Source organism: Pelobates fuscus, chromosome 3 (genome assembly GCF_036172605.1).
Source record: "Pelobates fuscus isolate aPelFus1 chromosome 3, aPelFus1.pri, whole genome shotgun sequence".
NCBI classification, from domain to species: domain Eukaryota; kingdom Metazoa; phylum Chordata; class Amphibia; order Anura; family Pelobatidae; genus Pelobates; species Pelobates fuscus.
The window spans coordinates 111,003,750-111,026,491 of NC_086319.1; the positions used below are offsets into that span (position 1 = coordinate 111,003,750).

The 22,742-nt window shown below is 39.3% G+C and overlaps 1 protein-coding gene across 3 annotated transcripts in view; it reads left to right on the plus strand.

Moving 5' to 3' along the window:
• The window catches only part of P4HA2 (prolyl 4-hydroxylase subunit alpha 2), a 102,377-nt gene that overhangs the window by 12,105 nt on the left and 67,530 nt on the right, over positions 1-22,742 (plus strand). For all 3 annotated transcript variants that reach the window (XM_063447419.1, XM_063447418.1, XM_063447417.1), the window contains exons 2-7: positions 9,478-9,588; positions 12,429-12,525; positions 13,468-13,619; positions 18,262-18,399; positions 20,028-20,267; positions 21,036-21,235. In XM_063447419.1, coding sequence (XP_063303489.1) covers positions 9,507-9,588; positions 12,429-12,525; positions 13,468-13,619; positions 18,262-18,399; positions 20,028-20,267; positions 21,036-21,235 — 909 coding nt within the window. In that variant the 5' untranslated portion in view covers positions 9,478-9,506. The remainder of the gene's footprint in view (positions 1-9,477; positions 9,589-12,428; positions 12,526-13,467; positions 13,620-18,261; positions 18,400-20,027; positions 20,268-21,035; positions 21,236-22,742) is intronic.

Consider the following 22,742-nt stretch of genomic DNA (forward strand, 5'->3'; position numbering starts at 1 on the left):
CACCCCTCAACCCCACTTCTCATCAAAATGAGTATTTCATAAAGATGGCATCCTTATGAATGTTCATATTGACTGTGTTGGAATTTTACTGAAATTCAACCAAAGTCAAAATATATACTGAGAAAAAGTTGGGAATACTTTCTCTCAGTATTTTTCCAATGCCTGACACTTCTTGACATGGACCGTGGTCAAGATATGTTATGGAGAAGCATTAGAGTGGCTGAGACAAATGATGATGATCTCAGCCAGGGAAGGAGCAGCCACCATGGCATGGCTAGCAGTTGTTGTTTTAACCGGTAAGTAAACTTTAAAAAAATAAATGTTTTGTTTTTTGAGGGGACGCTAAATCTAAATAGTTAGGAATTACATTTAATGTTAGATATAGATGTTTGTACTCCATGGACTAGGTACCTGTGAGGAGAGAGAGCTCAGTCCAAGTTGTGTTAGCGGAACTTGCAAACCTTTGGTAAAATTAATATAACCTGCCAGGATATAAAGTTTGCACATGATGAGCGGTTGCATGGACAGAGGGCTCCTCCCCCAAATCGCCCTAATCTTGTCAGAACCAACTATAACAGGGTGAAAGTGACTCCTGAACTTACCTGACATTACACAGCTGTGTCTGGGAAATCCTCAGCATCAATTGGTGCATCTCTGCGACTTGTGGCAACAGAGCTCCAGCACTATGTGATCACGGTCGACCTCCTCAGTGGAATCCCAGAAGCTAAATTTGTCCTGTTCCCCCCTCCCCCCCCAGCCTCCCTCTTGGACCGGTGGGGGTTATCCCAATCTCCACCTCTACAGCAGAAAATACTCACCTATCTGGCTCACTTTATTCTGGCAGTGGTGCGCTGACCATCCAACCTTTAAGATGACGTTAGACACTTGTGCTCCTACAAGTGTTGGATCTGCTGGAGAGATGGAAGGAGGTCTTCTGCTTATGCTTTGATCATCTGTGTGCGCAATTTTGGCTTCGACTCCAGACAAGAGCAATACAAGCCTACTCATCGGTGCTTGCTGATAACGCCGTGCCTCAGTCCACACATTCTGAGCCAGGAACCCAGAAGGGGCTATGCCCTGAACGCGGACCATATAACCTGGGAGAATTCCACTCATCAGGGTCTTACCCGGGATTTTGCCCTGGTTCCATGGGTCAGAAGACATTGTGCCGCAGTTCTCATCCTGGTCCAGAGATGGGGACAGTCTTTGAAGAAGTTGGGGGTGCATGTTCATTGGATATGAGTGTAAAGGTCTTCTACAGCACAGGCATTGTTTGATTGACTCTGGGGCTGATCATAACGCCTACTAGCTTTCCGTGATCTCTTGCAAGCTGGTTACATTGCTGCCCCTTAATTTTGCTTCGTTTACTTTAGTCCTTATTTCCAAATTCTGCATTAAAGCATCAGGCATTGTTATCTGAGAGCTGAAGGCATATTAGGACGCCCTAACATTAATAGTAATTGTGAAGAAATTACAGTGTTATTTCAGTTATTTGACTTTTTTCTTTTCTGTAGCTGTACCTGCCAAACACCAACCACCCCACGGGCTCATTATCGTCAAAGAGAACAGTCAACTAAGTGCTCTTCTTGCATAGTCTAACGCTACGTGCAGGAGAAAACGGCGGCCATCTTGTTCGCACGAAAGGAGGCAGCGGGACTTGGTTGTCGAGTGTCTGGAACTAAAATCGGGCACTCCACTTCCCGAACATCGGTCAAACTATACGAACGCCTGCTTCCTTTTCCTGAACAGCCAGGAGAGCACTGTTCGGTAATTGTGTTCCCACGAACCAGGGGAACAATCGCTACTATGAGCTAGGGGGTGCTGTTTGTGCATTTATTTGTTTTTAAGACTTGTCGAAATAGACTGGCCGCACAACCTAAACTCATGGAACTGTTTCTGGGCAGGAGCCTCGTGTGCGGTCGGTCAAAATTGGACTTCCATGGAATTCCAAAACCCCTAAACTGATCTGGGTGATTTTTGGATATGTTGGTCACCCAGATCAGGGCTATCAGGGGGATATAACATTTATGGGGGTTGTATGTGTTTTGAGGTACTTTTCACATTTTATGAAAAATTAGTTTTTTTCTGCCTGGAGATAATTGAGTTATTACAGTATCTGACTCCATTATCTCACAGGCAGAGAGGAGGGAATTATCTGTTTGTATTGGGAGTGTCACACTTTGTCACTGTAGTTATTATTGGTTGTAACCTTGGTGTCCCTGTCCCCCACAAGGTCTATGTGGGAGTGCCCCTTGCATGGGGACTTGCATAAAAGCCAGTGTGCACCCATTAAAATCATTCCTGTTACACCCATCATCTAGTTTCGACTGATGTTTAGGTACCTGTCTACTTTACTGGGAAAATACACTTGGGAGACTGCTATTCGTATGGAGAATCGTTCGACTCAGCACCCGAACTGCGAGCTATAATCAGTCAGGCTCATGCAGTTCGGGAGAAAATAGACGAACGGGTAGCTGCTATACCAGCGTTCGTTACAGTGATCTTTGGCAGGTGAAGGCTTTTCACCTTCAATAATTTAATTAAGCATGTTTTATTGTTCTATTATTTTAAACATTATTTTTGTGCATTCTAACCTACTTTAACATAGCATATTATATGTTTGTCTAGCCAGAACTTGAAATGCCACACATCTCTAATACTATGTATGTTGACATGCTTGCTATGGCTATTGGGGCATTGCAAGCTTGTATGTATTTCTCTTTACACACTTAAAAAAAAAAAAAAAAAAAAAAAAAAAGAAGAAAATTGCCGCTGGCTGATTAACAGCAACTAGAGGTAGAACCTACAGCAAGGTAAATTATATTGGATGTTTTCCACAGTGAAACTCTGCACAGACCAGATCTTTGCACCTGAACCACTTCAGCAAACTGAAGTGGTTATAGGGTTATTAAATAACCCTTTAATAAACCTTACAGTTTATTGTACAGAAAGACCCGAGTAATCTTAAATTCTAATAAATTCTTTAATATCTTGCCAATTTTATACATTCATCACAACCCTGTATATTCTGACTGTATCTCAGGCTTTTGTGCTAATAGAATGGTTTGGTAAAGGGACATTCCAGGATAACTTTTATGCATTTTATAGTTTTGGGGCTAAATGATTGGCTGTTACTCTTGCAGTCACTAGTTTTGCAGTACTCTTAACCCTGTGCAATTTGCCCCTCGTTATTCATTCTGGAATTTCTTTATTTTTTTGTTGTTTTTTTTTACCTGCCTCCTTCCCTCCCAAGCAGCATTGTTTCTCAAATTGTTAAGGGTTACTTCAAGGACTTTGGTGATTTAAAGTGGTTATGGTACCTGGAGTCTGTATATGCAGTGTGTCAATTTGAAACACTACACATACAGTGCTTTATCCATCTCTAGATGAAGGTGTAAATACACCTCTGACAGTGTGATCGAGGTGTCATTATCCAGCCCGGAACTAGCGTTCCAGACCACCTAACGTAAATGTTGTGCAACGATGTCCGTCATTGTCAAAGAGCAATAGAAACAAAGAATACACAGAGCACTCAGGGGATCCCAAATACAGCCCTGTCCAATCAAACGGAGTGCCAAGCCAGTAATTTACAGTCGGTCCCCAAACACTAAAATAAAATACAAAGAAGGCTGAGTAGCACGGACTGGCAATGAAGGTTATTTTATGTGACAAGGCACCACAAGTGTTTGCAAAAAGAGAAAAAAAACTAACCACTCTCAAATCATGTGAAGATCCGGGTGCTAAACTGGACCAAGGGCCAGCCCCAGCCACAGGGAGTAGATATCAGTGGTAGAGAGAGGATCCAGGCACTCCAAGTATAGGCACTGCAACTTTTCGACCCCTGAAAGGGTCTTTGTCAAGCTTGATAGAGACCCTTTCAGGGGTCGAAACGTAGCAGTTTCTCACTTATCCTAATAAATACAATTAAAGATACTTGGAGTGCCTGGATCCTCTTTCTACCACTGACGGCACCGCAAGTGTGGCAGAAAGCTGTCAGCCTTAGCATAAGCCTGTATCGTGTCACCGGACCACCTGGTGGAGCGCGACGAAGACCTAGGTAAGGGGGCAAAACGTTGCAAAGTGGTTTGCCTATTACAGGGGAAACAGTGACCATAACTACCGCAGTGGACAGTAGTGCTTATGGTAATTGGAATTACACTTTAATGTCCAGGAAGCATGGACCGAGGGAAAGGCCATGAACAAAATGATTTGCACTTTCTAACTGACATCTTCTTTGTCTGTATTTGTTGCTGAAATCTGAGACTGGAGATTTATTTAACATTCAACAGCTTTCACTGTCCACATGAATTCAATGTTATCACTTTTTTGAAATGATTATCTATGAAATGCATTAAAAACAACGTCCCTTTTACACAACATCCTCAAACAACATTCAATTGTGCACCCTTGAAGGACATGAAGGAATGAAACTTATTAACCGTTTTAAATGTTTCTTTGAGATTTAATATACCAATGGAATACTTATCCTGATTTTATTTCAATGCTTATTTTATTTATACAATATATGAGTTGTAGAACTGGAGATGTGCATTTGCATGGACTACAAATACCTTTCCAACCCCTAAGGTGGAAGTATTTTACGGTCTTTCTAAAAAAAAAAAAAAAAAGTTGTCAGGCACTCTCCTAGTATATAAAATATGTACAGTGTACTATCAGAAAGTATTCAGACCTGTTCATTATTTTTAGATTTGTGTTAAAGCCTTGTGCCAAATTTCTTTTAAAACTTTTTTTTTCACATCAATTTGCACTCAATACCGCATAATGACAATAAAATATTTTTGACACCATTGCAAAAATATCAAATATAAAATATCACATTGATCCTTAAAGGGACAGCTGATTGAAGTGGTCTGGGTGCTGTGTCCCTTTTGCACCTAGTGCTGCAATGTAAAACATTGCAGTTCCAGAGAACTGCAATGTTTACACTGCAGCATTAAGTCTGCCCTCAGTGGCTGTCTAGCAGACAGCCACTGGGGGAGCTTCTGGAATCCAAACAGATTTTTGGTCCGTCATCTGACGCAGGACATTCGCACGCTCTACATGAGGACCTTCAGTGTCAGATTTTCCCCATAGGAAAGCAGGTCTAAAGTACGTGCGCAGGCAGCCATTGCCAGCTGATGTTGGCGGGGGAAGAGCGAGGGGGGAGCCAAGGGACATCAGCGATGGATTCAGGTAAGGAGTTGAAGAGGTTTTAACCCCTTCAGCCGTGCAGGAGGCGGGGGGGGGGGGGCGCGTAAGAGGGGGGACCTATTAACCCTATAGTGCCAGGAAAATGGCTTTGTTTTCCTGGCACTATAGGATCCATTTAACTCATTAAATGGACACTATAGTCATCCAGACCACTTCAGCTCAATGAAGTGGTCTGGGTGCCAGGTCCCTCAGGTTTTAACCCTTCAGAGAAATTGCTATGTTTACATATCAGGGTTAATCCACCCTCTAGTGGCTGTCTTCCTGACAGCCGCTAGAGGCGCTTCTGCAACGCTGGATGCGAAATTCGCATCCAGTGTGCAGAACGTCCATAGGAAAGCCACGCGTGCACATTCCACTCTACTCGGGAGCTGACGTCGGCGGGGGAAGAGAGGTCACCAGCGCCGAGGGAGCCTGGCGCTGGATTAAGGTAAGCTGCTGAAGGGGTATTAAGCTGCTGAAGGGGTTTTAACCCCTTCAGCGCCACGGGAGGGGGAACCCTGAGGGTGAGGGTCCCCTAAGATTATATAGTGTCAGGAAAATGGGTTTGTTTTCCTAACACTATAGTGATTCTTAAATTATTATGCCTCCTTACTCCAGAAAAAGCCTTCTGTATCAAATGTTTGCACTGAATGAAACTACCTGCATTAGAAGGAGAGGACACTCAGGGAGACGCATAGTTAGAATATCACTAGATTCTCTCTGACTGTCTGCAGCCAGGTTGTGAATTAAAAGCAGCTCACTCTGTGATGTTAGGGCTGAGACTTTTTGCATACATTTGATGAGGTTTTTTTCTGGCATGAGGTGGTGTGATTATAGAGGCAGGCGTATGATGCAGCATTCCTGACCCTATAGGGTTAAAACCACCATCTAACCCCCCTGATCCCCTCATGCCTCCCTAAATATAGTAAAATCTTACTTGTTTTAAAGTCTGGAGCTGCTTACTTTGTCCCTGTTTCCTTTAGACCTGCCCACTGCCTGCTGACATCAGCAGAAGTGGTAGCCTGATCCAATCACAATGCTTCCCCATAGGATTGGCTGAGACTGACAAAGAGGCAGATCAGGGGCAGAGCCAGCGCAATTCAAACACAGCCCTGGCCAATCAGCATCTCCTCATAGAGATGAATTGAATCAATGCATCTCTATGAGGAAAGTTCAGTGTCTGCATGCAGAGGGATGCATTTTAGGCAGCCATGACCCAGGAAGGATCTCTAACTGAGGAGTGGCTAGTGAAGTTATCACTAGGCTGTAATGTAAACACTGCCTTTTCTCTGAAAATACACTGTTTACAGCAAAAAGCCTGAAGGGGATAATTCTACGCATTAGAACAAATTCAATAAGCTTTAGTTGTTCTGGTGACTATAGTGTCCTTTTAATGAAGAAATTACTTTATTCACATTCCACTTTTTTTTTTTTTTTTTTTTACATTTTATTTTTTTACGATTAAGCTAAAAAAAATTACGATTTCGTTGTTTGCACTCCTTCTTAAAATCCAGTCCACTTCTAATTTGTGCACCATGTTCGTCAGCTCTCCATTTTAGGTTTATCAGAATTTAATTCATGTGTTGAAAATGCTAGAAAGAATTATACACAATGTGTGTCTTGCAAATGTTCAGGGCTTTGGTGATTTATATAAAGTTCAGCTGTTCTCTGAGTCATCTTCTCTGTTGTAGAATATATTTGTTCTGACAAGTTGGTGTGAATCCAGGTTCAGGAGGAGAATGTGGCTTGCCTGGGGGTAGGGATGTTGCAGTCATAAAAATCATATATCTTCTGTATGACTGCAAAGAGATGAGTCAGGTTTCTACCAGCTACCCAAACCAAAGCTTTGTTCTGCCTGGCATGGTATTTTTTTATTTTCTATTTTTTTTTATTCCAGATGTAGCTAAACAATTTAAAATTATTTTTTTTCCGATAGTTTCACAAAAGTATTATTTCTTTTAAATATTGTGTGTGCGGTGTGTGTGTGTGTGTTTGTGTGCATTTTTTCATCTTTAAATTTGAATAACAATGCAATGGTGAAGCCATCGCTATCTATTGTGTGTGTATAAGATCATCTTTGTCTGTTAAGACTTATGTATGTACTCAGGAGAAGAGAGGTGGGCAAACTAATGAATGAGCTTCTGCTGCAGTACCGCATTGATCTCTCTAAGACCTAGAAAGATATATATATATATATATTTATATACTGTATATAAAATATAATGTATGTATATAATGAGGAATATAGTTTACACATATTACATCACTAGTGTAAGTTGGTGATTTGAGGTAAGAATTTTTTTAATTTTGATTTTTATCTGGGTGACTTTGAGGATTTTCCTCCCTCACTTTAGATACTGTAATACTTTAGATATTGCTGTTCTATAGTTTACCTTCCCTTACTGTAGTACACAATAACGTATTTAGCATTGATTTAATTCTTCTGGTTGATATTTGCAATTCTTGTTTGCTTTGACATGATCTCCCTAAAGCAGAGTTTCCCAATTAAATTTTCCCGTGGAACCCTTTGACATAGTGTATCAACATTGTGGAACGCTCCCCCCTCCGCAAAACATTGTGCCGGTTTTTGTATGTGCCGGTGTGTGTCAAGGTCTGTATATCTGTGCTTGTATATGCCAGTGTGTGTATCTTAGTGTGTGTGTATATCTGATACACACAGATACACACACCTTGACAGTGTGTATATGTGTGTGTATGTATGTATCTGTGTGTCAAGGTGTGTGTATCTGTGTTTTTTTTTTATATGTGCCAGTGTGTATGAATCTGACACACAGATACATACACACACACACACGGATAGTGGCACACAGATACACGCACTAACACAGATACACACACCTTGACACACACTGTGTATCTGTTTATCAAGGTGTGTGTATCTATGTTTCAAAGTGTTTGTATGTGCCGGTGTGTATCTCTGTGTCAGTGTGTATCTGTGTGTGTGTGTGTGTGTGTATATGTATCTAACACACATATATATATACACACACACACACACACACACACACTGGCACATAGTGGCACACAGATACACATCTTGACTCACAAATACACACACCCACTCAGATACACACAGGGATATATACACACACACACTTGCACCCACAGATACACACTGGCACACACACACACACACACACAAACACACTGCTACACACTGGCACATACACAAACCTTGACACACAGATACACACACTGACACACTGAGACACACATACTCTTTGACACACACATACACTCTCACTGACAAACCCACATACTCTTTTACAGACACACATACAAGAACAGATACATTCTCACTGACAAACACACATATACTCTTTGAAAGACACAGAAACACATACAAACTCCCTAACAGACACACATACATTTTTTTTTTTTTTTTTAATATTTTACTCCACCCAGCCCCACTACCTTTAGGAGTGCTGGCATGGAGTCCCTGGGGTCCAGTGGGGCTGCTGGGCGGCCGGCATGGAGTCCCTGGGGTCCAGTGGGGCTGCTGGGCAGGCCGGTTCCCCAATTGGCGTTCCCCAATTGGCGTTCCGCCAAAATGTTTAAAAATGAAATGGCCGCGGGCAGGGAGGGAGCAGTGAGCAGTGATCTCCCTGCTCAGCTCCATCGCGCGCCTCTTAGTGATGACGGAGCCAGAGTGCCGTCATATTCTGGCTCCAGCATCACTGCTGTGCGCGCGAGGGAGCTGAGCAGGGAGATCACTGCTCACTGCTCCCTCCCTGCCCGCGGCCATTTCATTTTTAAACATTTTGGCGGAACGCCAATTGGGAAACCATGCCCTAAAGGATCTATCAGTATGCTTTATATCTGTTTATGTTAGCAGGCCCTGGAAAACATATATGTAAAAGATCACACAACGACTGCTTATATATGTGTGAATGGAGATTATGGCTAATATGTATGTGTTGTGTGTGAGTGTTTAGTAATGTAGGGATGTTTGTGGGTGTGATCGATAATGTGTGTACATGTGCTACCTAAATTCTAGTTTTTAGGGAAATTTGTCTTGACATGCCATGACTTGTACTTCATAGAGGTGTTGTCATGGATGGTCTTTCCTTACTATGGCTCTGCCTGTTTGTCTGTCTGTATATCTGTTTCTTAAAAAAAGTACTTCTTAGAAGTGTATTCCAATCCATTAACCATTTTTCAACTGTTATCCATAATTTGGTTAGCTATGTATGTAAAGGATATAGACATTTGTGTTCGTATAACTACAATACAACCATATTCTGCAATGTTTCCTTTTTCTTCTAGAACAATTTGGACTTTTGCTTTTGGAGAAGATGAAGCTGTGGAGCTTTTCGTTGATTTTTATCGATCTTTGTTACCTATGGCATGTACATGCAGAGTTTTTCACTTCAATTGGTATGTGATAATTGCACAATAAAACTCAAGGAATTTTATCATTAGAAATGTGTAAAAATAAGCAAATAAATGCAGCTAATTCAATAATGAAACTAGGAACATGTTAATGTCCCAGAACGATGACTGTACAGTTTTCTTAAACATGTTTTCACAATGTTGGTGTTAACTATTTCGATTTATGTACACCGGTCTCGCTGCAGCCACCTCTTCTTCCCACAGGGAAGCTTTAAGGCGCTAATGCGCATATCTCCTTTTAGAGTGGCATTTACTTACTGTATCTGTATTCCACACGTTGGACCTGCAGAGATTGCAGGACCTTACCAGGAAGGGCCTCTAGTAGCTCTCTGCTTCACCTGCCCTAATTTAGTGGCAGTCACTCAATGTAAATACTACCTTTTCTCAAAAAAGTGTAAAGGGCAGTCTCTTTGCACCAGAACGACTATATTGAGGTTTCTTTAACCCCTTAAGGACACATGACATGTGTGACATGTCACGATTCCCTTTTATTCCAGAAGTTTGGTCCTTAAGGTGTTAAGTAATTCAGATATGCAAGACACTAGCTCTTGCTTTAAATATATCCAGATAATACAGGGCTTGACAAATTTGCTTTAAATCTAGGAGCCAGGTTTTTTTAAACTTTCAAAGCTTTATTTTCAATGACAAAAATACAATCTTTAAGGGGACACTATAGTCATCAGAACCACTACAGCTTAATGTTGTTGTCCTGGTGTCAATAGCCTGTCTCTGCAGAAAAGGTAGTGTTTACATTGCTGCCTATTGACACCTCTAGTGACAGCCACTCAGACCTCCATTAGAGGTGCATCCTGCGTCAGTGCCACCACGCTCTGCATGGAGATGCTAAATGTTCACCATAGAGATGCATGGATTCAATCCATTTCTATGAGGAAATGCTGATTGGTGCAGCGTTTTGCAACACATGTGCAACAGCCTCCCAATACTTTCCTATGTGAAAGCATTGGATTGGCTGATATTATTAAGCTTTGGGCCAGTCGTAGGGAAATCCCTCACCGCCCGCTCACAATATGCACAGCCGGCCGTCTGCCTCAGAGGTAATGGATTCACAATTCTCAGACGCCAGGACAAAATTCCTAGGCGCCATGGCAACCTGGCACCTGTGATTTCTTGAGCCCTGAAAAAATACATTACATATATTAAAATATACCATGTCCAGGGGCGTTTTAGCCGCAAGGCAAACAAGGCATTTGCCTTGGGCGGCATTTTCCAGGGGGCGGCAAAAAACGCTGCCCCCAAATGCCCAGGGCAAATGCCTTGTTAGCCTTGCGGCTAACTGGGCTGCCGGTCGGGCTGATGGGCTGGGCGGGCGGCTGGCGAGGGAGCTCTTCCTCTGAGCGATCTGCTCAGCTCCCTCACGCGCCGCAGAGTGAGGCTGGGAGCCGGAATATGACGTCATCTTCCGGCTCCAAGCCTCACTCTGCGGCGCGCGAGGGAGCTGAGCAGAGAGCTCAGAGGAAGAGCTCTCTCGCCAGCCGCCCGCCCAGCAGCCCGACCAGCAGCCCCACTAGACCCCAGGGAGATAAAGAAACCCCCCCCTTCCAGCATTCCCAAAGGTAAGGAGGCTGGGGGGTAGGTTAAATTAATTATATATTATATTATATTATATATATTAATATATAATAATATAATATATAATATATATAATATACTATATTATATATATTATATATTATTATATATATTATATTATTATATTATATATTATTATATATTATATTACATATATTATATTATATATATTACATTATATATTATTAAATTATATATATTTATTATATATATTATATATTATTATATTATATATTATTATATTATATTATATGATATATATTATATATTACATTATATTATATTATATTATATATATCAGAGAGTGTGTGTCTGACAGAGAGTGTGTGTGTCTGTTAGTGAGTGTGTGTGTCTGTTAGCTAGTGTATGCGTATCTGTCAGTGAATTTGTGTGTGTGTGTATTTAGAAGGCGGGACGGGGGGGGAAGGGTTGGGTGGGGGTGTCGCGGGGGGGAGAGGGGGGGAGAGGGGCGCCTGAGTTTTGTCCTGCCTAGGGCAGCACAAAACCAGGATACACCACTGACCATGTCATGAAGAGTAAATTGATTATATACGTAATACACATAAAAATACGTTTTTTTTCTACTTGATGTCTTTCAAGTTATGTCTAGAGTTTTCTTGCTAATCCCTGACCTCTTAATTTCTTACATTAATGAACATGCATGCATATGTAGAGTCACATGAGCATGCTTACTTATGGTGCATTTGTGGCTCTGTTGGGATTTGTATTTCATTCACTGGAAATGGGATGAAAATTCTCATGTGAATGCAAATAAGCCATTTGCTTGTTTTTAATGATTCTCATCAACTAATATTAATTCATACTAGATTTAAATACTAGATTTAAATATTGTAAAGCGCTACGGAATCTGTTGGCGCTATATAAATGGCAATAATAAATAAATAAATAAATGGAGACTCAAAACATAATATAAACCTATGCTTTGCGATTATGATGCATGGTACTTACTCCCTTGTCACTGTATCTTTGCATACAGTTAATTATAACTGCTGATTGCTTTAGAATGTTTTTATTTTTATTTTCGTGGTTAATGTATAATAAGATAAATAGCTGTGATTGACTGTCTATGCTGATAAGAGGTTTAATCGGAAAGTAACAAAATATCCTATAACAAGCTTTCCCCTACAAATTGACACACCTTCCTATCAGGAGTCTGTAACAGGACTGGAATGCTCTTTAGACAGGAATGTCTAAATATTTTACTTTGGCTTCAGGTCAGATGACGGACTTAATATACAAAGAAAGGGATTTGGTACAATCTTTAAAAGAATATATTCGGGAAGAGGAGGAGCGACTCTCTAAAATCAAAAGGTGAGTTAAATGACTACTATGAAAATCCCTTAAAATGTAGAATCACTTGTCATACATAAAAGGGTACCTTGACTAATACACTGAGTATCTAGCCTCTCACTGTGCTAACATTGTGTGTGGCTTCTGTGCATCCTTGACCTACATTTAAACGGGAACCATCTCACTAGAAAACTGAAAAGTCACCTGTATCTTGTTTTACCATTTATCTTTAAAACATATATTAAATATTTAGCAATTGACTTCACAATCCAGTTCAGTCAGGGCACACAGTGCATTGGAGGAGGAGGGGAAACATTCTTTTTTTTTTTTCTCAAAATGCTCTGTTCTTAAAAGTGTTCCAAACTGCTAAAAATGTGGCAGTCGCCATGGAAACCATTGGAACCAGCAAGCATATACCATGGTTCATATTTTAAAACAGAAGAAATTATCCCATTTGTTTCGGATTCTCCTACTCTCACATTGATCAGTGTTTGCTCAAGTACAAATGCAAATTTTTTTTTTTTTTATAGCCGTAATTAAGAGTGAGTCAGTAGGAAGAAAGAAAGTTCCAGGATAGCGGTACATTTTTTCAAATGGATTTATCCATATAGCTTTATTTTTAAAGGAAAAGTAACGTAATATTGAAAATCCTAGGAAGTGACATTTCATAAACGTTGATTTATAAAACTTGCCTTTCACCTAACATTAATAATTATTGCATGAGGAGCGTCGGCACATCATCATAAGAATTCATTTGATATGACTAAACCACACAGACAAAAAAAAATCCTCTACGTACCTATCATGCAAAAATTACTTTTTTAAATAATGCTATTTACCAATCTGCTCATAAAATGTATTGGCATTAAAAAATATAGGGTTAAAAATATGATCAGCATGTTGAAATTGCAAGAATATAGTGTGTGTGTGTATATATACATTTTAATTTGCTTTGATTTTCAGCTGGGCAGCTCGGGTAGATGAACTAACTAGCAAGTCAACTGCAGATCCAGAAGGCTATCTTGGCCACCCCGTCAATGCATATAAACTAGTGAAGAGACTCAACACTGATTGGGTGTTATTGGAGAACCTAGTGCTTCAGGATTCTACTAAAGGTAAATTGAGTGGTGTGTGTGTGTGTGTGTGTGTGTGCGCAGATGGACAAATACCAAGGACTGAAAGAAGAGCTAGAAAGCATGTGGAAAGTGAAGGTAGTAATAGTCCCTGTCGGTATAGGAGCATTCGGGGCTGTGACTTCAACAGATTACAGATGCGACATCTGAGATTGCTGTTTCTAGAACTGCACTCTTTTGGACAGCAAATTACTATGCAGGAACCCTCATACTCCTCTGGTAGAGGATCTGAGAATGAGGAATAATAATAATTGAGGAATGCTGAATAATGATGTATGTGTGTGTATATATGTATGTGTGTGTGTGTGTGTGTGTGTGTGTATATGTGTACATATATATATATATATATATATATTTGAAAAAAGTGCAAGTCAGACTGAAACGTTGACTGCACCTTTGCACAAATAAAGGATATATTGTACAAGACTACAAGCCCTCTGAGTGCATTTCTCTGGGATGTTGTATTGGGGCACGAAATAGCACCGAGGCAAGAACAGGACAGGAATGTGAGTTCCAAGCCCATGTTGGATGGACATATATATATATATATATATATATATATATAATCTCATACAAGATCCAGTTCACTTGCTCATTCACTAAACAGCAATTTTAAGTTTTACAGAATGTAGTAGTTTTATTTAAAAACACCTCACCTAGGCAAAACATAATGGGGGTTTAGTTACAGTATCTGATAATACATTGAATGAGCCTGCCACAATGTCAATGTACCCCATTCTTGGGAGGTCATATCCTAGCGTCCTAATGCCTGCTCTTATGACATTAATCCACTTACTTGGGATTTCCTCCAGGGACTCTCAGCAGGTCAAGGCTTAAAATGGCCTGGTTTTGCACCCCTCCCTGTCACATGTCCCTCATTCAAGGGCCCTAGTTAACCTTGACCTGCAGAGTCTCAGGAGGAAATATTTTCCAAGTAAGTGGATTAATCTCATAAGAACAAGCATTAGGACACTAGAGTAGGACCTGCCAAGAATGGGGTACATTGACGTTGTGGCAGGCTTATACAATGTATGATCATATATTGTAACTGTCTTGTATAGTTCGTGTGGGATCAGAGGGTCGTTTATCATACACTTCCGTATCGTTAAGTCTATTTGCCCTTGCACTGAAAAGTATAACTAACTTTATCTGCTGGATATATATATATGTATATGTATGTATGTATGTATGTATATGTGTATTTTTATATATATATATATATATATTGTCCAGAAAAAAACATGGTGGATAGAGTTTAGCACATGTTTATATAGTCTATGAGCGCTGATTCACGTTCCTTTTCATCACTCACTTTGGTCTGTAATTTGCAATTCTTTTCTCAATTTCACAAATTCGGTTTAGGAATTAATCACCTAAAAAAAACAAACCAAACAAACAAAAAATTGAATTAATTAGTACTACTGTAACCAACGTTTGTCATTGATTCACTTAAGCATGTTAAATATTTTCTATCTCCTACAGAAAGTGACAGAGACTGCATCAAATGTAGTTAATGAAACAACTAGCGTTGAACTAGTAAATACAATATAAACCTAATTTAACCTGTTCAGTGACAGTTTTCTCACCCATATTTTTCAGTTTACGTTTGTCATTATACTGCTGATCTAATAATTTTTATTATGTGGGTTTATTTTTTTTTAATGTAGAAAAGTTAATCATATTCTCACTTTTCATCTTGCTTTTTAGATATAATAATGTTGCTTACTTGGGGAAGGGATGCATGTAAAATTTTATAACCATGAAAAATTCAAAGTATTAAAGGAACACTCCATGGGTAAAATAAATAAATAAATATATATATATATATATATATATATATATATATATATATATATATATATATATATATATATATATATATATATATATATATATAATGTGTGTGTGTATGTATAGTAAGTGTTTGTTTGTCATTATAAATATATAAAATATTGCTGGAGAATCTTCTGGACCTTTTCTCTCCTTTCCCCATACCTGTAAAAATAAGGGTTAATTTACCTATAATCCAGCTGAAGCTCCACTTTGCCTGCGGGACATCATTGCTTGAAATCCGCATTTTTATAAAGTGTGAAAGAGGTGATGCTCTGAGCGAGCTGAAGTGCTGTAGAGGCCTGGAGTGTTCCTATAAACCTTTGTTATTACAGAGACCAGGTATTTCTGTTAAGCTATTTAGTTTAATATAGATCCTGGAGGAAACTAATGCATATCAGGTATTCCAAGTATTCTTAATAATTGTAGGTAAAACTCACCTTCCACTGCAACCCCGCGATCAGCAGACCTCAAGCGGAGCAGTAACTGTTAGAGGTATTTGCAAAATATGCAGAGACCCCAGCCGGTGACAGCCCCTCTAAAACATTTCTAGGAGCTAGGTACATATGCACAGGGAAATCGTGGAAATGTTTGGGTAAAGCTCTGTGCGTCTGCGCTTAATTCACAAAATCCTTTAATCGTCATTATATGTTTCATGAGCAGTGTATCTACTTTTTTTTCTAATGTGTGTGTGTGTGATTGTTCTGTGCCTCAAATATGGTCGACTCTATTCTACCAAGCACCCTATTGCAAGACTTTGCTATCCTATAAAAATGACTTTCCTGGCTTTCCCAGTACAGTATATGCATTCTCAAATCCATAGACAGATGGATAGAGAGTTCTGCTTAAAGGACCACTATAGGCAGCCAGACCACTTCAGCTCAATGAAGTGGTCTGGGTGCCAGGTCCCCCTAGTTTTAACCCTGCAGCTGTAAACTGCTATGTTTACATTGAGGGTTAATCCAGCCTCTAGTGGCTGTCTCCCTGACAGCCACTAGAGGCCGCACTGAGGACACGCTGACGTCCATAGGAAAGCATTCGTAGCTGACGCCGGCAAGGGTAGGAGAGATCACCAGCGCCGAAGGAGCCCGGCACTGGATTAAGGTAAGTGGTTGAAGGGGTTTTAACCCCTTCAGCCCAGCGGGAGGGGGTGCATTAGGGTGGGGGGGACCTAATAACCCTATAGTGCCAGGAAAACAAGTTTGTTTTCCTGGCACTATAGTGCTCCTTTAAATTACCCTAGATACAGTATTACACCCACTGTCTCATTCCACTGCATTTAAACCCCTGAGTGACCTATTCCTGGGTCATGTAATAATGACCTCCCTTTCTTACGAATTTCAAGTTAATATTGTAAGACCTCATGCTGCTTCTTTTTGCCTTGTTTTGACCGAAAAAATGCATGTTTTAGATTTTCTTGGCATGACTTCTATGCATAGGAAAACTAAGTTTAGGAAGGGAGTCAGTAATTACTTTTCCTTATGTAGTGAGTTGCCTGTGTTCTTTCTTCTTTTCCCAAAACCCATTTCTCTCTCGAGCATAGTATTAATTGAACAGGTGGTTGGTGTTCTGCTCAGACTTGGCTGGATATAGTTTTCTTTTCTCTTGGCATCCCCGGATGGCAATACTAATTACACACATAAATATCATTGCCACATTAGAATAAATTATGTCCAAATACTTTAGTCATGTTAAACTCTTTTACATGGGTGCAATCGTCATTTGTGAAGAATTCGGGTTATTCGCTTAGATGGGAATTGTCTGGAATTTGCAGGGATTTCATACTTTGGGTCAGAATAATCTATAACAATTCCCGTTTTCGTGAGTAACCTTGTGTAATTTTCCTAGGCTTAGTTTATCTCAAACTTTAATATTATCTATTTTGTTATCCAAAGAATGAATAAAATACATGTACAAGTTAATTTGCTAATTCTGAAAATATATCAAAGCATCAAGTTTATTGTAAAGTGTCAAATAAAGGTCCTACATAGAAAACCTTTGAGTACATATTATTTCCACAGTAAATCTTATTTTTATGGCTTTAATTAAAGATGAATGTGAGGCCTACGGTATACATATATAGGCTCCATGTTAAAGGCACACATTAGATCTGCCCATAGATAGAGTCTGAGACTCGACTCGAGAGATATGTTAATTTTTCTTTCCGTTCAAGATACATAGAGGCTGCAAGGGTGATGGTGGCACCCATAGGGACATCTGGCAGAACAGGGTGTGTGCCAATATACAATTGTAATCCAAAAAAACTATTCAACCCACCTTGAAAATTATTTTTACTGTCACAATTTAGACTTTTTTTTACCTGTTTTCAATTAACAAATCAAACAAAAGCAATTAAAATAGCTCAACACAACGAATGCATCAAGTGGTTTCCCCAAATTCAACTGAAATTGCACCTTCTAATAACTTTTCCAGTCTCAAATGTATTCAACCCCCTGAATAGAATCCCTCACAACAGCACAGATATGCAAAACCGCTGTTGTCTCAAGCACAGTGATAGTTGATCGGTCACAAGTTCAAAGTTGAAGAAACAGTGGTTACACTACCTGGACGGGGCAGAAAAAGGAAACCATCAATGGCTGCAACTAGATTTTCAAGAAGGCAGATTGTGTTGTTTTATGTTGCCTTTGTTATTTTGGCAAACTGATTGCATAGGGTTCTACCCAAAAAAAACCAAAAAAACTTCACATATAGCTGTGTATTACCATGACGGTATGTATTTTGTGCTTAGTGTTTGGCTTAAAATTATATTTACAAACTTTTTTTTATATTGCAGGATTTATAGCAAATCTCACAATTCAAAGAGAATTCTTTCCAGGTGAAGAAGATGAAACTGGTGCAGCAAAAGCTTTAATGCGTCTGCAGGACACATACAAACTTGATCCAGATACAATAGCAAAAGGAAAGCTGCCTGGTAAGGTTTCATATATTTGCATTGTTGTCAAAAATCTGCTGTCATAACATCTTGTCAAATAAAAAGAAAATCTGTCTGTTTAAAGTCTTCCTTATACATTATTTGTGTGCCAGTTAAAACATTTTTCCAGTTCTGCTACTGTAATGTTAAATTAACCGATTTCAAGGCTATTTTTTATTTTTTTTGCAATCTCTTGTAATGTACTTTCCAAAAAAAAAAAAACTACTTGTAGTAGAGGAATGATATATAACTGTGAAATGTTTATGGGAAAATATTTGCCATTGAGGGGTCTCCAGAAGTCTGGCATTATTTTCCCTTAATACATGCTGAACTGTTTATGTATATTTTATAATATGCAATGTTTGTATTTTATGTTTTGTGTTACTGTAAATGCTATGGTAGGGTAGTGGTTAATGTTTAGTTTGGTGTAGGATAGAGGTTAATGTTTAGGTGATAATGTGTAGTGAAAGGGGCTAATGCTTAGAGAATGTAGTGAGTTACGTAAATGTAGGGGTAAATGTTTTTAGCGTGTAGGGGTTAAAAGGACACCATGTTCACCAGAACAGCTACAGCTTAATGTAGTTGTTTTGGTGTCCATGGTCTGTCCCTAAAGGCTTTTTAATGTAAAGACTACCTTATCAGAGAAAAGTCAGTGTTTATATTACTGTCTAGGAACACCTCTAGTGGCAGTCAGTCAGGTGTCCACTAGAGGTGCTTACTGGGTCAGTGCTGCACAGTGTGCAGCACTGACATTCAGTGTCTCCTCCCTTTACATGGTGATGCTGAGCGCTCCACATGGAGATCCATTGATTCAATGCATCTGTCTAAGGAGATTCTGTTGGTACACAGCGGCACATTAGCCTCCCAATGCTTTTCTATGGGAAAGCATTGGATTGGCTGAGATCATCAATTTTGATGATCTCATCCACGGAGGTGAGGGCAGCCATGGCAGACCCACCAGCGCTGGAATTCAGATGAGTTTGCATTCTTTGTAAGGGGAGGTCGGCAACCCAAGATGGGTTTTTAACACGATAATGTCAGAAATACACGTTTGTATACCTGACTCTATAGTGTTCCTTTAAAAGAAGGACTCTACTATAAGAGCAGCACTGTAACATAATGTTTGAGACTAGTGGGAGTCGTATAAGCTGCTGTCATTAAAATGGAAACCGGTACTGCCCTAAATTGTAGCACATGTATGTCCCATTTTACCCAAGATTAGGGCTCCCATACTGCATGAAGGTGAGCCGTACATTTTTTCTCATTCATTATGAGGAATGATTGCATGGATGACATCAGCATTATTCCTGGCGTTAGTACTCTTACAAACCTGAATATCAGACAGCTGGATTCTCTCTCCAATGAGCGTCTGTTAAATATATATTGTACTTTTACCACTGCTTGCTTTGTTTTTTCTCAATTAGTAGATCTCCACATATGTCAGTAATGGATTTCATGTGGCACTCCACCTGTTCTGGACTATATATTCCTTGTAACCCAATCGACATCATCAAATAATTCACAACAACTGATTTGCATTGTTTATTTTTTATATTTTTATTCTTGAAACTTTTGTGGGAGGTTTGCTTTTTTTTTTCTTATTCTTCTGATTTTGATTTTATGCTTAGGATCCAAATACGTTTCATCCTTGTCAGCGGACGACTGCTTCGGTATGGGCAAAATTGCATATGGCGATGCTGATTATTACCATACTGTGCTGTGGATGCAGCAGGCCCTGAAATTATTGGATGAAGGGGAAGAGGCTGCTGTTAGCAAAGTGGAGGTTCTAGATTACCTCAGTTACACGGTCTTCCAGCTGGGTGATATACACCGGGCAGTGGAGCTCACTAGAAGACTACTATCACTCGGTAAGGAGAAGAACCTGCAACGCATGCTCGCTGTCAACTTTTTATTTATTCATTCATTTCCCCCTAAGGTCACCCAAAACACCAGTGGGTAGAGTAATGGACTCTATTAATTTAGAAATGTGATTTATATACAAAACTGGAGGGTTTTGAGGTACGGCTGCACAAAAAGAAAATACGTAGAGCATATATTCGTGTAGTTATATTTGTGTGTGCAAAAAAAACACATTGTTTGTTTTTTAATGACAACATTTGTTTATGGTTAGCACAAGCATTATGTGTGAGTGGACCCAAAATATTTTTATTTTATTTTATTTTTTTATATATAGCGCAACCATTTGAATAAAGCTTATAAACTAATATAGCTTGCTTTAGCCAAAATTAATAAAACATACTTACCTTTGTATAAAATGTCAGGTTCAGGTTTAACGCTCAGCTTCGCCTATGCCAAAGAAACCATTTTCTTTGACTTATTTTAATTTTATGTAATAGTATGTATTTAGTTCAAACTTGGCATTTCATTTCTAGTGAATGGGATGTAATACTCGGATTCTTGATGTTCAAAATTTAATTGTGACACTTATGTGTTTAAATGGTACATAAGAAAGGGAAAAAACGGTTATTGACGATGCCTGGCTGTTTAGTAATTCTATCTAGTTCATCATTATTTATGTAATATTTTATATAATATGTCTTCCTTTACTATCATAATAACTGTCTGACACAGATTTTCCAATTCGTTTTTAATTTTTATTTTCTTCTCGTTAATAGATTCAACTCACGATCGTGCTGGGGGTAACCTAAGATATTTCGAGAAGTTATTAGAAAAAGAGCGCGCAGAAAAAAAAAAGAATAACACCTCAGTCACAGAGCCTCCCGTACCACATTCTGGGGTCTATGAAAGGCCACAGGACTACTTACCAGAGCGTGAAACATACGAAGCTCTTTGCCGTGGAGAGGGTGTGAGAATGGTAAAAAAAATTATTTTTATTTATTTGATAAATTTGCAGACGAGCCATTTTATGGAACATGTATAAACTCTAGCACAGTTATTCACTAAACTCTGAATGGCCGCCTATCAAATCGGACAAAATCGTTCGCTGCTATATGGGGCCATTTGGACTGCGAAATCGGGACATCGTTAATGTAATTCATCAATGTCTGGAATTTGTAAATTGGATTTCAATTTGGATCTGGGTTTCAGCCAGGCCAAATGGCGTAGGACAGCAGAAATCAGGCCAAATGGGGTAGGACAGCAGAGTCCAGATTAAAAACTCGAAACTATTAGCCCACTGAGAGCCAGTAAATGGTTAAAAACACTTGTCAGCACAAGGGTTAATTATGTGGTGGCTGACCAGCACTTGCTATCCTGCTGCCACATTTAAATCTCCTTTGGGGTTAATAAACCCAAGGCGTGGGCCAGGGGAGAAGACATTAGGGCCTCCAACTGTCGTTCATGGAGGTCACACTCATTTTAAAATTTGTAGGAGGCACACCCTCACCTGCTGCATGGCAGGTGTGGGCATTTGGTAGTTTACAACCTCCACTGTAGTAATATGGGCATCTTATTGACATTTCTTTACTTTTAGCAAGTGCTGGCCAGCTGACACATTATTAACTATGTGCCCGCTGGCTTCTAGCACTGACAGCAGGCAACTACTTTTCAAATTCCCAATTTACTTGCCAAAAGTAAGTGAATTATAATTTGTGAGCATGCATCCTGCATTTGGTTTATCTCCGGCCGCCACGCGGTTATCGACAACTCTCCGATTCCGGTCTTGTAAATATGGCTTTAGTGTCTATCTTTTTCGCATGGTGCCTTTGTACTGCCCGGAAAGTTGGCTTTTTTAAAAAAAATGTATACGGGATGGGAAACGTCCAAGGTTAAGTCTTAATCACTCAACGTTAAAAAAAAGACTAGGGTGCTTGGGAATCCCACAGATGCAACAAACGTGGAGAGTATGTAATATAGCACAAGCAATTATAACCCAATCGGACCTGGCAAAAAATCAGATATGGTACAAAGCGGAGCAAAGCTTATACAGCAAGGATAAAAGGGAAGAGCTATGTTCTCTTTTTTGGAACACGAATAATAAATATAAACATAGACAGAGATTCGAATCCAATAGCCTATTCCTAAATAATATCATACCCATATGGAATAAACTTAGGAAAGATCTAGATTTACAAGACAAGGTTATCACTAGTCTTGATTTAAGACAATTTAACAGTAATATGATAGATTTAATCACACAGAGTTGGATTAATCTAGGGATAAAGAAGACCAACAATATAGTAGAGAACGGTAAAATTAAAGATTTTAACAAATTAAAGGAGGAATATAACTTGGAGAGTAAAGAGATCTTTATGTATATTAGAGTAAAGGGTTATCTGAAAGAGCATTTACTCAATGATTACTCCAACAAACAAGTAATACTTGAACAAATAATAAAAAATCGAAATACTGTTAAACTTGTT